General features: G+C 39.2%; 1 protein-coding gene across 3 annotated transcripts in view; it reads right to left on the bottom strand.

Annotated features, from left to right (window-relative positions):
* SMAD4 (SMAD family member 4) overlaps nt 1–16,998 on the bottom strand; it is a 110,986-nt gene that overhangs the window by 39,230 nt on the left and 54,758 nt on the right. For all 3 annotated transcript variants that reach the window (XR_640505.4, XM_009192754.3, XM_003914385.5), the window contains exons 2-4: nt 3,758–4,133; nt 2,195–2,369; nt 1,733–1,762 (exon numbers count right to left, since the gene is read on the bottom strand). Coding sequence is in view for 2 of the 3 variants with exons in the window: in XM_009192754.3 (XP_009191018.1) it covers nt 1,733–1,762; nt 2,195–2,369; nt 3,758–4,006 (454 nt within the window). In the remaining variant the exon portion in view is untranslated. The remainder of the gene's footprint in view (nt 1–1,732; nt 1,763–2,194; nt 2,370–3,757; nt 4,134–16,998) is intronic.

The raw sequence follows: 16,998 nt of genomic DNA, 5'->3' as shown, positions 1-16,998 counted from the left end.
TTGTTTTCTGAGGAAATAAGGCACTGAAGACAGCCTTTACAAAACCACCACTAGGGGGACCTACAAGGCTGAATACAGTCCTACAGTCACTAAAGAAAGGCTAAAAAACCCACACAATCCCATCAGTAACGGTGCATCAATAATTTTAGAATGGGGAGGTGTGTGATGAGCATTCAGAATTTGAATCCCCTCACAAACAGCCCCATAGAGAGATTCAGATACACTTATCATTGCAGTCTCCCAACTTTTAACACCCACTGAGCCAAATGTTTTCTCCAAAAACATGGATGGAAAACAGTGAAGATATGAAGCGTGTTTACTTTCAAAAAAAAGAAGTGATATAATATCAATGTCTGCATAGCAAAGAGGCAGAGTTTTAACCAATCTTAAAGCAACCCTTCCCAGACCGCCACAACAGCTCCTAACAATAAACCCACACTTGTCAGACACCTACTAGTCACTAACGAGCACAACAAGGCACTGAGTCTTCCTCCATTACTAGTGATATGGGAGAAAGGTGGAAAATAAAATCAAGTAGAACTGCATACTCTTCCTAAATTTTCGTTAAGGTCACCTAGTATTTCTGACTCACCTATAAAATTCTGCAAACAAAAAAGGTGCTAAACTACTACTAATTTCCCTCCAGAGCAACAGCACACCTTTTCTAAGACGACAATGGTTCCTTTTTTTTTTTTTTTTTTTAGACAGAGTTTCACTCTTGTTGCCCAGGCTGGAGTGCAACAGCGTGATCTCAACTCACTGCAACCTCCACTTTCAGGGTTCAAGTGATTCTCCTGCCTCAGCCTCCTGAGTAGCTGGAATTACAGGCGCCCACCACCACACCTGGTTAATTTTTTATATTTTTAGTAGAGACAGGGTTTCACCATGTTGGCCACGCTGGTCTCAAACTCCTGACCTCAGGTGATCCACCTGCCTCAGCTTCCCAAAGTACTGGGATTGCAGGCGTGAACCACCATGCCTGGCTGACAGTGGTTCCTTATAAGAGTTTCTCCGCAAATAATTAGTTCTTACAGAAATTTGAGTTTATTAAGTTCTAAGTAACAGAGCTAAAGATTTAATAAAACTCCATTCTCAAATATTATAATAACAAAAACACACACCCCCATTCGCATTTCATTTTCTCAATCACCTTAAAACAGTTCTTCTTTTTAAGAATACAATTAGGTAAGCTGTGATGGGCATATGCTTTTAAGTAGCCTTGATTTATTTACTCAAAATGTAACAAGACTGAAAAAATACAAATGAGCACGATTTTAAACCATTCTCAACATTATCATTCATAAAAATGTTAGGCTGAAATGAAGGAAAATTAGAATACTGGCATTTTTAAAGGATATGTTATACGTGATTCCATATTACCAAACGTTCTGGGTACTTAACACCCATTAAAACTGGTTCTGTGAGATTTTCTTCAAAAATGGGTCTTAACTCAAAAAATATTCTTTGTATTTGTTTTTGGTACATTCCTCTATCATGTTTTTTACAGTACTTTAGTTCATAAATTGCAGTTCATATACAAAGAGCAAATAGCCAATTTAAATCCAGTTTTAAATGCTGACGTGCCCCATAACCCCAAAATCTAAATTTCCAAATCAGTAAGTTACTTTCTTGTTAATGTTACTGCTGCCCACACAAACTAATTCTAGGTCAACGAAAAAACAGAGAGGATAGGACAAAAGAAAGAGAAAGTAATAAGAAACAGATTACCTACCATTACTCTGCAGTGTTAATCCTGAGAGATCTTAATTGTTTAAAAGGGAAAACAAATGAAACATTAATCATTACAATGAAAATATTTTCCATTTAACAGAGAATGTCAAGTTAAACCAGAGATTACAAAAGTTCATGAACTATTTCAATTCAGAAGTAGCATAAACACTATCTAACAATACACACAGTAAGTATTCAAATTTATAACGCTTTCCATCTTATTTCTCAAAAACAATGTTCTAAATGGGCAAAATATCAACTATAATACTTGGTTTTAGCAGTCAAAATATAAGTTTGTTCCTAAGTTCAAATTAAAACACGTATATTAAAAATGTCTGATTCTTTAACCTTATTTAAAGTCGTGGGCTATCTTCCAAATTTATAATTTAACTTACAAAAATTAAAACACTATTGAGATCCTTTTCCCTTTATGTTTCTTAGGATAAAAGCAAAGTCTACTTACCAATTCCAGGTGATACAACTCGTTCATAGTGATATGGATTCACACAGACACTATCACATTTTAAGTCAAATGCATACTGACAATATTTAACATGTTTTAGTTCATTTTTGTGAAGATCAGGCCACCTCCAGAGACGGGCATAGATCACATGAGGAAATCCTTTCCGGCCAGCCACCTAGAAAAATAAACGACCATTTATTCATCTGTCACATTATGCAAGACACTTTTATATATATTCTGATTTAATCCTCACAATCCTACCAAGTCAGTATTACAATCCCCACTTCATAAATGAGAAAACTAAAATTCAAAATAACTAACTTGGCCATGTCATGCATCAGACCTGTAATTTAAACCTTGGTATAATTTCAAGGCCTGTGTTCAGGTTTTAAAAATGCAAAAAGTGGCTGGGCATGGTGGCTCACACCTGTAATCATATCACTTTGGCAGGCCAAGGCAGGAGGATCGCTTGAGCCCAGGAGTTCATTACCAGCCTGGACAACATGGCAAGGCCCTTGTCTCCACAAATAATAAAAAATTACCCAGGTATAGTCGTATGTGCCTGTAGTCCTAGCTACTCAGGAGGCTAAGGCAGAAGGATTGCATAAGCCCAGTAGGTAAAGGCTGCAGTGAGCCATGTTTGCACCACTGCACTCCAGCCTGGGCAAGAGTGAGACCATGTCTCAAAGAAAAAAAATGAAATAAATAAATATTTAAAAAGACTGTGTTGTAGAAACCATGTATAAAGTCTTGAAATAAAACTTTAAAATCTAAGACATAAAATGTCTGTAAGATTTATTTCAGCAAGGGAGATTATGAAGTTCTACCTGAAAAATGTGATCAATGAAACATTTGGTAACAGTGAAACATATCAGATTTCTAAATTATAAAAAGACTAAGTGTAATCCAATTGTTTAAATATACATACGATATCAAAAAAGAAAGCAACATGGCTGGGCACAGTGGCTCACGCCTGTAATCCCAGAATTTTGGGGGGCCAAGGCGGGTGGATCACCTGAGGTCAGCGGTTTGAGACCAGCCTGACCACCATGGTGAAACCCCGTCTCTACTAAAAATACAAAACTTAGCCGGGCGTGGTTGCACTCGCCTGTAGTCCCAGCTACTTAGGAGGCTGAGGCAGGAGGATTGCTTGAATCTGGGAGGTGGAGGTTGCAGTGGGCCAAGATCGCACCACTGTACTCCAGCCTGGGTGACAGAGCAAGACTCCATCTAGGGGAAAAAAAAAGAAAACAACAGGCTACAAAAATGAAAACCAAAGTGCTAAAGGTAGTTCTTGCAAAGTGTGGGTTTTCTTCTGCTTTTTATTTTTATTTTCCAAATTTTCTCCATTGAACTTTTTTCTGATAGAACATTAAAAAACTTTAAAATTTTATCTTTTGCATATTCTTCCACAAATTCCCATAACGCATATTTGTACAGGATGCACAGTATCTGAAGAGATGGAGCAGGCATTAAATTACCCTGTAGTAGCTTGAAAGGAAACTTAGCAAGTTTTTAAATCTGCCAACACAGAGGGTATAGAAAAACTCTTGTAAGACTAACCTGAAGCCTCCCATCCAATGTTCTCTGTATGGTAACACATTTACTAGGATGAGCTCCATTTGTAGTTATAGCTGTTATTAAAGAATCCAATTCATCTTTTTTCTCCTTCAGCTTCTTTACCAAACTTTCAATTGCTCTTTTTGCAAATGTTTCACTCTCTCCACCTTGTCTATGGCACATCAAACTATGCACAATGCTCAGACAGGCATCATTACTTGTTGGTGTATTCGTAATAGACATATTGTCCATTTGTTCAAGTTTTTCCTTTTAAATCAAATATGTCTCCAATTTCTGGAGCAATTTTGATCTTTTGGAAACAGTGAAAAACAACAGCTAAGGTTGCAAGGAAAATTGTTAGTCATGTATTCAGGATAACCTAAAAAAGAAAAAAAAAAAAAGACACACATGAGAACACATTTCACGAAGTAGATTCAACTACTTGGGAAAAAATGAAATTGCTCTGGTTAAGCCAGAGATTCAATGCACATAATTAAAATTTGATGCTCAGAGTTGAAAATTACTTAAAATTCTTATAAAATATTAACCATTAAAAATAATTTTAAAAAATAAAATTACTTAATTAAAATGTCACTGTTTTTGACATTCCAAAACCATTAAAGTTAGGTCTTCTCATTATGATAGTGGCACACTCAATCAAGTCTTACTGACTTTACTAGTCACCCTGAAGGAAATCTCACCAGCACTTTTTTAAAGGATTACTTATGAGGAACAGCACTAGTTAAACCTAAAAGTCTATTACTAATATTTATGAAAAATTTACCATCCCCTGATATTAAATGCTACCTAGCAGTTAACACTCACCTTTGTTAAAAGAGACTGATAAAAAAAAAAAAAATTTTAGAAATGAACAAAAGGATTCTAAAAGATACTTCTCCAAAGATGGTGGCCAGTAAGCACATGAAAGATGCTCAACATTAGACATCATGGAAATGAAAATCAAAACCACAATGAGCTACCACTTCATACCTACTGAGATGGATAAATCAAAAAGACAATAAGTACTGAAGAAGCAGAGAAACTGGACCCTCATTCATTGCTGCTGGGATTACAAAATGGCACAGGTACTTTGGAAAAGTCTGGTATTAATAAAAAATGTTAAACAGAGTAAATATGACCCAGCAATTCCACTCTTCATACTTCTACTTGAGGGAAATGAAAACCTATGTCCACACAAACCTGTACATGAATGTTCACAGCAGCGTTGTTCATAATGGATACAACTCAAATGTCCATCAACTGATGAATGCATAAATAAAATTCCATACAACGAAATATTATTCAACCATAAAAAAGAATAAAGTACTAACACATTACAACATGGATAAGCCTTGAAAACACATGTTAAGTGAAAGAAGTTCCTGACAAAAAGTCACACGTTATATAATCCCATTTATATGAAATATACAGAATAGGCAAATCCACAGAGACAGAAAGTAAATCTGTGGTTGCCAGGGCCTGGGAGAAGGGGAATGAGGAATGACTGCTAATGGGTACGGTGTTTCTTTGTTGTAATGAAAAACTCCTAAAAATTGATACTGATAATGGTTGCACAACTCTGACTATAGTAAAAACCACTGAATTGTACACTTTCTAACAGTGAATTTTATGGTGCGGAAATTATATCTCAATACAGCTATTCTTTAAAGAGATCACTAAATTCCTCAAAAGATTTTACCTGTAAAAGCATCACGGTAAATTATTTTCAAAAAACTTAAAAATAACAAAAAGTGAAGATTAATAAATAATCCATTCAACAGGTAGAAAACTAAAGTAACTTATCTGACGCCAAGACCCCACAGAGAATAGGAAAAGGCCATTAGCCTAAGAAGAAGGCAAAGCAGGACTGGAGCGTGTACTGTGTGTGCTTGGTTGTATTTTATTTGTTCACTGAAGTTGCATTCCAGACTCACTTTGCTTTCATTTTCTTTTGCTGTATAAAAGCATCCTCCCACAAGATTAATAAAACTCATCATACTACCAAAATCTCTTCCTCTTCTGAAGACCTTTGTTAAAGTATCGATTCCACTCAATTACCCAGCCTTGGAAAGCTTTGCAAAAGATCTTTGACCTGTCTCTTTCTTTCACTATCCCTACATTCCCTCACAGTTACAAGATTCTTTACCTCAGTCATTTCTATCTCTCCTTCCATTCTCCCTGCCGCTGTTGTAGTTTGGAGCCTCTTCAGAATGTACATCACTTGATATTTAAGACTTGCTTCTCCCTCTGTTGTTATCCCTTTTACATAAATGTCTGTCTCAACTCATAAACCCCATGCAGAGAAGCAGTTTTTCACATGTCTTATAGCACTTGCCCACATTCAATACACACACTGAAGGTACACCTTCCAGATAACCAAAGATAACCTGCATGGAGATTTTGGAGTCAGAGATCTGGATTAGAATTCCAGTTTTCACGGTAGTCAGAAAATGAAGTTACTCTGAATCTGGATTAAAAGGAGGGTATACAGAAGCTCAAAGGAAAAATTCTACATAACGTGTCTGATACATAGTGTTCAGTGAAAAAGCTACTGTTGAAATATTAAAATGCTTAATTGTGGCCAGACATGGTGGCTCACACCTGTAATCCCAGCACTTTGGGAGGCCAAGGCAGGTGGACCGCTTGAGCCCAGGAGTTTGAGACCAGCCTGGGGAACATGGCGAAACCCGATCTTTACTCAAAATAAAAAAATTAACTGGGTGTGGTGGCACACGCCTGTTGTCCTAGCTACGCGGGGTAGCTGAGGCTCGAAGATCACTGGAGCCTTGGGAGGTCAAGGCCGTGGTGAGCCGTGATTGTGCCACTGCACTTTGAGATAGAGCCACTCTCACTTTGAGATAGAGTGAGACTCTATCTCAAAAAAATAGTAGTAGTTTTACAAGGATATTTTTTCCTAAAATGCATTACGCATTTTTCTGCATTTTCTATTAAAATCTGTCTCAAAAATGTAGGTTTGCCAGGCATGGTAGTGTGGGCTTATAGTCCCAGCTGCTCAGGAGGCTGAGGCAGGAGGATTGCTTGGGCTCAGGAGTTGAAGGCTGCTGTGAGTTATGACTGTGCCACTTCACCCCAGCCTGGGCAACAGAGTGAGACTCAGTAGAAAGGAAAGGAATTGGGGAATAGGGAAAAGGAAAGATATGTTAAATTACAATTTAACACATTAGTTATTTGATTACATACCTGTCTCACATTTTTGCCACTAATTAGAAATCCAAGGAAACAGCAACAACACTCTCATTTTAGAAATTCCAGGAACCATGCACAGTTCCTGACAAATACCAGGCAAGTATTTCTGGACTGACCATAGCTTTTTATCTGTGGAATTGTCTTACAACAAAGAAGAAGACTGCATATACTTTTGAAGTCATTTTCTGATATTATATTCCAAAAGATGTGCATGAATCTACAGTGTAATTAAAATGTTTAAGTGTAATTATTTCACCACAATCTCACCATCACATGTCATCATTTCTAAAATGTATGCTGTTCTGGGGCCTTAATGGTATCTCAAAGTTGTTTTAACATCAAGTTGCTTTGAATACAAATGATAATGACCTTGCTTTCTTAAACAAACACAGCTTTCTCATCTTTCTCTTTATTGTATTCCTATGATCACAAGTGCCTGAAACATAATTAGAAGTTATGTATATAAAAAATAATCCCAGCAGGAATATAGAGATGTATTCCTACATTAAATGGTTCTAGATTATGGAAGTATGGTAGGCAAGGGCATAATATCAATATAAATAAAATTATATATTCTAAGTAAAGGTCTAAGCAGCATGACTGAATGTTAACATCTCTTTCAATTCTCTCATCTATAAAATGAAAACACCTGCCCTGCCAACTTTACAAATTTACTGTGGTAATTAGATGCAACAATGTACATAAAAGAAATCTGGGAAACATAAATTGACCAATTCAACAAACACTGTACATACAAAGCACTACAGATACAAAAACAGGTAGCCCACAGTAAGAAAGTGGGTCTGGACTCTCTCAGAGCAACATCCCATTTTTTTCTAACAAATAATTTATATTACCACCTTAGCTTTACTGAAACAAAATTCTAAACTACTTACACATATTTTGAAAATTCAACAATGCCCTAACTATAACAAAAAGGAGGAAAAGCTTAATATATAATGTGTACTTTCACCTATACTCAGGCATGCCAACTAAGTTAGAATGTGTAACGAAGAAGTTAGATGCCAGCACTTATGTACAGAATCATCACAAATATGACAGCTACAAATTCAGACCTCCCAAGACAAATGTGTTATACTGGCAACTCAAATAGCACAATGGCACTGCAGTCGGTAACATGGATTTTCCCAAATGGTGAACTCTTAAACAACCTGAACTAAGAAAATGAATTAACAAGAGGCTGAGGCAAGAGGACTACTTGAGCCCAGGAGACCGAGGCTGCAGTGAGCTATGACTGAGTCACTGCACTCCAGCCCAAGTGACAGAGTAAGACTTGGTCTCAAAAACAAAAAACAAAAAAACAAAGGCAGGGTGGCTCATGCCTGTAATCCCAGCACTTTTAAGAGGCCAACATGATTGGATCACTTATGCTCAGGACCAGCCTGGCAACAAAGTGAGACCTCCTCTCTACAAAAAATACAAAGAACTAGTGGGGCATGGTGGCACATGCCTGTACTCCCAGCTACTCAGGAGGCTGAGGTGGGAGGATGGCTTGAGTCTGGGAGGCAGAGGTTGCACTGAGCCAAGATCACGCCACTGCACAGTTCCAGCCATTCAGGAGGCTGAGATGGGAGGATGGCTAGAGCCTGGGAGGCAGAGGTTGCAGTGAGCCAAGATCATACCACTGCACTTCAGCCTGGGTGACAGAGCCTGAAGGGAGGGAGGGAGGGAGAAAGGAAAAAGACAGAAAACAGAGAAAGAGGGAGGGAGAGAGGGAGGCAGGCAAGAAAAAAAAAAATGAATTAAATGAAATTTAACTCCTGGCAAAGTGAATATACATTATAGAGTTAGGTTCTGGGCTAATTATGTTTTCCTCCTACATGAATTTCTGGGGCATCTGAAAGTCTTGTGGGATGCAAGATAATTACTCACTCTCACATTGCAGGATGGCATCCCTGGCCCCCAACCCACCAAACCCATCCACAAATTTCCACAACATCCCTTAAAGAGCAGTACTTACTCCACTGAGAACTACTAATCTGGAAGACCCAAACATATTATTACATAAGTAATAAATGCTAAAAGAAGTAGGTATCAGGGCCAGGTGCGGTGGCTCACGCCTGTAATCTCAGCACTATGGGAGGCTGAGGCGGGCGGATCACAAGGTCAGGAGATTGAGACCATCCTGGCCAACACAGTGAAACCCCATCTCTACTAAAAATACAAAAAATTAGCTGGGCGTGGCAGCATGTGCCTGTAGTTCCAGCTACTCAGGAGGCCGAGGCAGGAGAATGGCGTGAACCCAGGAGGCGGAGCTTGCAGTGAGCCAAGATCGCGCCACTGCACTGCAGCCTGGGCAACAGAGCAAGACTCCGTCTCAAAAAACAAAAAAAAATAGAAGTAGGTATAAAGTGATTTGGGACTATAAATGAGGGAGCATGGAAAGTTCATAGGTAACCTAGGTCTTGGCACAATGCATCAGTAAGGACTGGCAAGTCTATGCTGCAGTGACAACCAATCCCCGAAAGATCAGTAGCTTAAAACAAAAGCTTATTTCCTGCTTAAGATATAACACACATTCATCAACTGCGGGCACTGCTCATTGTCATCGCTCAGAAATTAGACTGACAAAGGCTCCATTTCTACATATGTCCTTAAATGGCAGGAAAAGGGATAGGACAGCTTATGTATCTTCTTTTACAGGCTACTTCTTCTGCTCATGTTTGACTGGCTAAAGTCATACGGCCATGCCAAGAGTTCTCAACCAGGGGCAACTTTGTCCCTCAGGGGACACCTGGCAGTATGTGGAGGCAATATATGGTCACAACTGGATACTACCGGGCATCTAGTGGCTAAAGGCCATGGTTGCTGCTAAAGACCCTGCAAAGCACAGGACAACCCCCAAAACAAATTATCCAGCCTAAAATGTCAACAGTGCCAATGCAAGAAACACTGAGCCATGCCTAATTTCAAGGTAGGGATAAGGGAGACAAAGAAGCACAATACTACCATGTGCCAGGGGAGAGCCATCAGAATACTGGTACAATAGTATTAATGGATTACCACACATGAATAAGAATTTGCCAGGCTGAAGGAAAATGATGAAGAAAAGCAGAGACAGATAAGAGCTTTGTCTAGAGTAGGTTCATGGTAGAAAAAGAGGAGAAAAAACAGCATTAGATTTGTATTAGAAAGAAAACTTCAGTGAGAGCCTAGAGAACAGCTTTGGAAAAGGAAATAGAAAACCAGTTAGGAAACAATTATCAGAAATGTGGTAAGATCCTAGACTAGGGCCATGGGCAATGGGCCAAAGAGGGGAGGGGGAAATCAGTGAGCTATTTCTAGGTAGAAAAGATTGGAGTCTTTAACCAACTGAAGCATGAAAAGTGAAAAAGAGGGGACAATTAAAAGATGACCCATTTCTAGATAACTCAATGATAAAAAAATTTAAAAAGGGCCAGGCACGGTGGCTCATGCCTGTAATCCCAGCACTTTGGGAGGCCGAGGCGGGCGGATCACGAGGTCAGGAGATCGAGACCATCCTGGCTAACACGGTGAAACCCCATCTCTACTAAAAACACAAAAAATTAGCCGGGCGTGGTGGCAGGCACCTGTAGTCCCAGCTACTTGGGAGGCTGAGGCAGGAGAATGGCGTGAACCCAGGAGGCGGAGCTGGCAATGAGCCGAGATCGCGCCACTGTACTCCAGCCTGGGCCAAAGAGCGAGACTCCATCTCAAAAAAAAAAAAAAAAAATTAAAAGGAGGTATGTAACAAATTCAGTTTTAGATATCCTGAGTTTGAAGAGATGAGTAGAGAAGTTAGGCCTATCTGAAAGGCACTAACATATACAGGTATTACAATCAGTCAAGTAAAGAGTAATGAGAGGCAAAGAGTCAGCAGGAAGAGACAGCTGATTCTTGTACCTGCCTGCTGTGTTTTTCCTCTAGCCTTGCTATTAATTATAAGCTGTCACCTGATGTTGACCACAGGTATAATAATCAATGGACTAGAAAGCCAAATAACCAAATTAAGATACTCTCTAAAATTAAACAGGCTGAATATTGGCCTGAGAGAGGCTCTCATGTAAATTCATACATTTTAGGTAAGGAATGTTGACATTTTTTCTCAGATGTTAATTTTTGAATTGACTGTATTATATGTGTCACACATATATTTTCTAGAAGTTATAAGTGTCTTTTTTTGATCAGTGATCAATAAACTACTTACTACGGGAATATTTGCGAAAAGTGCTTAAATTTTTTTTTTTTTTTTTTTGAGACAAAGTTTCACTGTCACCCAGGCTACAGTGCAGTGGTGCGATCTTGGCTCACTGCAACTTCTGCCTCCTGGGTTCAAGCGATTCTCCTGCCTCAGCCTCCCCCCGAGCTGGGACTACAGGGGCACACCATCACACCTGGCTAATTTTTGTATTTTTAATAAAGACAAGTTTCACCATGTTGGCTAAGACGGTCTCGATCTCCTGACCTTATGATGCGCCCACCCTGGCCTCCCAAAGTGCTGGGATTACAGGCATGAGCCACCATGCCCGGCGGAAAAGTGCTTAAATTCAACTAGGGGAGGGAGAAAAAAGCTGGGCCTGGTAATATATCACTAGGAAGAAACTCTAAACTTAGGTTTACCAACAGGAAAAAAAGGTGTTCACGGTTAGTGCAACTGTCTGCAGCACAAGCTAAAGACTAAACACTAGACAGCAAGTTGAGGTTCTTCAAACTGAGGGCAGTTGGCAAACTTCCAAGAGCACAAAGGATTTATAAAGCAATAAAAGCAACAAAAAGATTTTTTTTTTTAACTTTTAAGATGAATTACAAAGGACAAATTGAGAGGTATGCTTCTTGTTTACCCATGAGTCTTAAGTTTAAATGTCATTTTGGTATGCCACCTTCAGTTTAAATGATCTTATTTAAAAATTACCCTTTTTGGATTAATAAAGGCTGTTAAAAGAAGAAATAACAAAGTACTATAGGTGGACATCAGTTTCTGTGTACCAGTGTATATTTCCCTATTTGTAACACAGCTGTCTGATTTTCCAAGGAGAATCTCCCAATCTGGCCAGGTGGGACAATTCCCAGACTAACCAGAGCCAACCCCTGGTCACAGTGTTGTTTCTGATGAAAAAGAACCCAAGACAGGCCAGTGACATAGCGCCAGCACTTCCGATGGAACTACAGAGAAAAAAAAAAAAAAAAAAAAAAAGCCCTCTTCATGCTTCCTTGAAGCTGGGAGTAGCTAGCCTGCAAACTACCTGAAAGGAAGCAAAGTCAAGAGCCCTGGTGATGTTGCTTGAAACCCTGGATATAGCAATCTCCAGATCAAGCCAATGAATTCCCCTTTTTACTTAAGTCTACTACACGTTCCCTGATAACAGAAACTGAATGACTAACATCCTTAGAAATAACAGCAATATAGTATAAACCACAGAAACAAATCAATCAGTAATTTAGTCGAGAATACATAGAAATAGTTACTTTAAAATAGCAGCTGTCAAACTCTCTGATCTCAGGATCCCTTTATTCATATTATTTTTCTGAGACAGAGTCTCAGTCTGTTGCCCAGGCTGGACTGCAGAGGCATGTTCTCAGCTCTCTGCAACCTCCGCCTCCCAAGTTCAAGTAATTCTCGTGTCTTAGCCTCCCAAGTGGCTGGGATTACAGATATGTACCACCACGCCCAGCTATTTTTTGTATTTTTAGTAGAGACAGGGTTTTGCCATGTTGGCCAAGCTGGACCTTTATTTATATTAATTATTAAAGACATCAAATAGCTTTTATGTGGGCTATATACATTGATATTTATCATATTACAAATAAATACAACTACTAAAATTTTTGGTATTTGCTTTATTAATTCACTTAAAATAATAAACCCATTACATGTTAATATAAATAATAAGTTCATGAAAAACAGAATTTTCTAAAACAAAAAAGTTAGGAATCAGAGTAACACTGTTTTACATCTTCGCAAATTTCTCTTAATGCCTAGCTTAATAGGAGACAGCTGGATTCTCCTATGTGCTTCTGCACTAAATCTGTTCTGATATGTTGTTTTGGTTAAAGTACATGAAGAAAATGTGCCTCACATGGACAGCTAATTGGAAGAGAGGAGTATTTTAATAGCCTTTTCAGAAAGCAATGGATATTCATCTTTTATTCAACACCAAAACTCAAGTGGCAATTCTGAAAAGTTAGTTGCAATGTAGAATTCACTGTATCAATGAACTTTTTGGCTCTGGTATATAAAAATCCATTTGTCTATGTTGTACTTTGAATGGATTGCCTACCCATGCATGATTTTATAACATGAATTGGTCATTTGGGAAAATATTGGTCCAATGAGTTACACAGATCTTCCCAGTGTTGACACACTTCCTCATACTGCCCCCCCAACCCCAACCCCCACACACATACACACACAGTCTCACTCTGTAGCCCAGGCTGGAGTGCAGTGGTGCGATCCTAGCTTACTCCAGCCTTGAACTCCCTGGCTCAAGCAATCCTCTCACCTGACCCTCCTGAGCAGCTAGACCTACAGGCAGATGCCATTACACCTAATTTTTTATACGTTTTTGTAGAAACAGGGTCTCGAACTCCTGGCCAAAAGCAATTCTCCCACCTCCGCCTCCCACAGTGCTAGAAATACGGGTATGCACCATTGGGCCTGGCCCAACATATTATTTTTAATCCCATTCCTTAATATCACCACCCATCTCATCAGAAAAGTCTTTAAGTATTAAGAAACTGGCAAGTCATAGTGACAGGAGTTTCCCAAAAATCTAATTTTCACTTGAAACATTAGATTTTAGTACTGGCTATAAATGTTTTCCTCAAAGCGGCCGGCTCACTTTATTCATTTCCAACGAATTACCTGCCAAATACTCAAATCTAAATAGCTATCTGAGCTTATCTGTCGTCCTGTTAAATAAAAATGGTGTCCCACTAAAAAGCAGCTAGTTCAGCTTGCAGCTCAATCACACACGTGCCTTTCCTAGAAAAGAACACTGTACTTCAATGTACAGAAATGCTTTATGCATACTTCCCATTTAATCACACTGAATATTAAAAAGACAAGTACTCCAGGGTAGAGATTTTTAAAATTACACCTTTTTACTGCTGCAGCAAGGGGATTATTAAGTGAAACCGGCATTTTTTTCAAATGCTTAATGTGTGTTTGACTATAAAGACTCATACGTTTGGCACAACTGCCTAGAGTCATTTTAAAGTGCCAGCAATTTACCCACCACTGTTCCTTCACCATTCATACAAATGTCCTCACACTGAAAGGGCAAATAACATCTCAGTTTCATTATGAAAATAATTTTGATTTTGTGAACCCCTTAAATATAAGGATCTTAGGGATCTCCAGGAGTCTGTGGACCACTCTTTGGGAACCACTGTTTCAAAAGATGGTGGAAACCAAACTGAATTTCAATAACTGATAATTGAAAAATACATTTCATAAAATTTTTCTTGCTTTTTTTTCTTTTTTTTGGAGACAGTCTCGCTCTGTCGGTCAGGCTGGAGTGCAGTGGCACGATCTCGGCTCACTGCACCTCCGTCCACCGGCTCAAGCAATTCTCTTGTCTCAGTCTCCCAAGTAGCTGAGATTACAGGCATGTGAGTAGCTGGGATTACAGGCGTGTGCCACCGTATCCGACTAATTTTTATATTTTTAGTAGAGACAGGCTTTCACCATGTTGGCCAGGCTGGTCTCGAACTCCTGACCTCAGGTAATCCCCTCACCTCGGCCTCCCAAAGTGCTGAGATTACAGGCATGAGTCACTACACTCGGCCTCATTTCATAAAACTTTTAAATGAATGAGACTTTCAAGTCATCTAGCTTATTCCTTCAAAGGGGGATATATCAAAATCCCCTGCAGGTTAGGCCAGCTCCACTAACTAGAATCAAGGGTGGGGCTGTACTTTAAAAAGTACCCTGGAAGGCCAGGCACGGTGGCTCACGCCTGTAATCCCAGCACTTTGGGAGGCGGAGGCGGGTGGATCACGAGGTCAGGAGATCCAGACCACGGTGAAACCCCATCTCTACTAAAAATACAAAAAAATTAGCCGGGCGTGTTGGTGGGCACCTGTAGTCCCAGCTACTGGGGAGGCTGAGGCAGGAGAATGGTGTGAACCTGGGAGGCGAAGATTGCAGTGAGCCAAGATTGCGCCACTGCACTCCAGCCTGGGTGACACAGCGAGACTCCGTCTCAAAAAATAAAAATAAAAAAAATAAAAAGCACTCTGGAAGTCTGAGGTACTGTTAGTTTTACAAAGCATTGATCTAGTCTACAATCTTTACTTCACAAATTAAATACCATGAATATACACAACTGATTAAAAATACTAATTACATAGAAGTTGTATCATTTTTCCTTACAATTAGCCAGCCCTTCATTATTGCAACATCTATACACGTTCTTCCTTCAACTAGTTTTAGTAGGCATACTTATGATATAAGACACACCTAATGTGTTTATGTACAATGATTCCTGGCTTAGCTTACCCCATTATTTCCAGTCATCCTTTCACTAGATTATTCAATTTTTACAATGACTGGCCATCTACTGATAACATATGCTCTAGAATTCACTAGTGAATATCACTGACAAATATCCTTAATTCAGTTTATATTTAGAGATACATTTTTACTTGAAAAGACCTAAATAGCATACCTTCATCCATATTAAGATACAGAAATAATACCTTCCTATAAAAATAAATATTCAGTAGCAGTACTAGTTTTAAATCATAAATAAGATTTGGCTAGCCTGGACAACAAAGCGAGACTCCCATCTCTACAAAACAATTTTAAAAAATCAGCCAGGTGTGGCGGTGCATGCCTGTAGTCCTAGCTACTCTGGAGGTTGAGGTAAGATCTCTTGAACCCAGAAGTTGAAGGTTACAGTGGGCTATGATGGTGTTACTGCACTCCATCCTGGGCAACCTGTCTCTAAAAAATAGGTAAATAAAGCAATAAGGATAAGCATACTAAAATAAACAAAACCTTTAGAATCAAGAGGCACTTTTTAAAAATAACACAGATTCCCATGCCTCCTCCACTCCATTCCCATTCTGAAGCAAAATGTGTGTTGAAATCAAGTGGGAAAATTTTTTTTATTTTTTTAAATAGCTCTTCCAGAGACAGAGATGAAACTACTCCATAGCCCAGCACTTGGGAACTACTTCAGGTGACGTAAATGGAGAGCTGAACATGCCCTAGATGATCCCTAAAGAAACTGGCTAGCTAGCCTAGCTGAGCAACTGTCTCGCAGTGTATAAGACAAGCCTTGACGGAAAAGGCCCAACGCAACCTGCCTCTCAGAAACCAGTTAAGTGACTAGTTAATTGGAGGCGCAAAAATGTATGGTTTACCAAGCAGATTAACCCCCTGAGAAGACAATTTGCATTGAGAGTTTGTTTTATTTATTTATTTATTTTAGAGACAAGGTCTCACTTTGTTGCCCAGGCTGGCCTTGAAATCCTGGGCTCGAGTGATCCTCCTGCCTCAGCCTCCAGAAGCGTTGAGATTATAGATGTGAGCCACTAGACCAAGTCCACAGGGAGTTTAGATGCTAACTTGGGGATTTAAAGTAATTAGTCTCCAAAAGGAGTACAAGTAAGCATTTGAGAATATACTTTAAAAGAAGACCAACTTCCTATTTAAAATAGTGATGATATATTAACTTCTCATCATGGGAAATACAGCTTCCTAAAACTTACTACCAGACAGTTCAAATAAACTGAATGCGAAGAAAGAAACAGAGGAGAAAGGAATAGGTGACAGGAAGGGAGAGAGAAAGAAAGAAAAGAGACAGACACAGAAGCAAAGCAAATGTGGCAATACTCTCATACATGTTAACATAGATGTATGAGATGACTACACTGTACATGCGTATATCACTGCATTAAAGAATGTAAAGCTAACACAAGTGAAACAGCTCAAAAGAAAAAGTCAGAGGACCCTAACGGCTCAATCACTGTGGAGGGCTAACCTGGCTGCACCCCAGACCAACCAAATCACAATTTCCGGGGCTAGAATTCAGGCATCAGTATTTTGT

Source organism: Papio anubis, chromosome 19, assembly GCF_008728515.1.
Source record: "Papio anubis isolate 15944 chromosome 19, Panubis1.0, whole genome shotgun sequence".
Classification (NCBI taxonomy): Eukaryota; Metazoa; Chordata; class Mammalia; order Primates; family Cercopithecidae; genus Papio; species Papio anubis.
The sequence above is the reverse complement of the archived record's forward strand: the minus strand, read 5'-3'. Positions and strand labels throughout refer to the sequence as shown.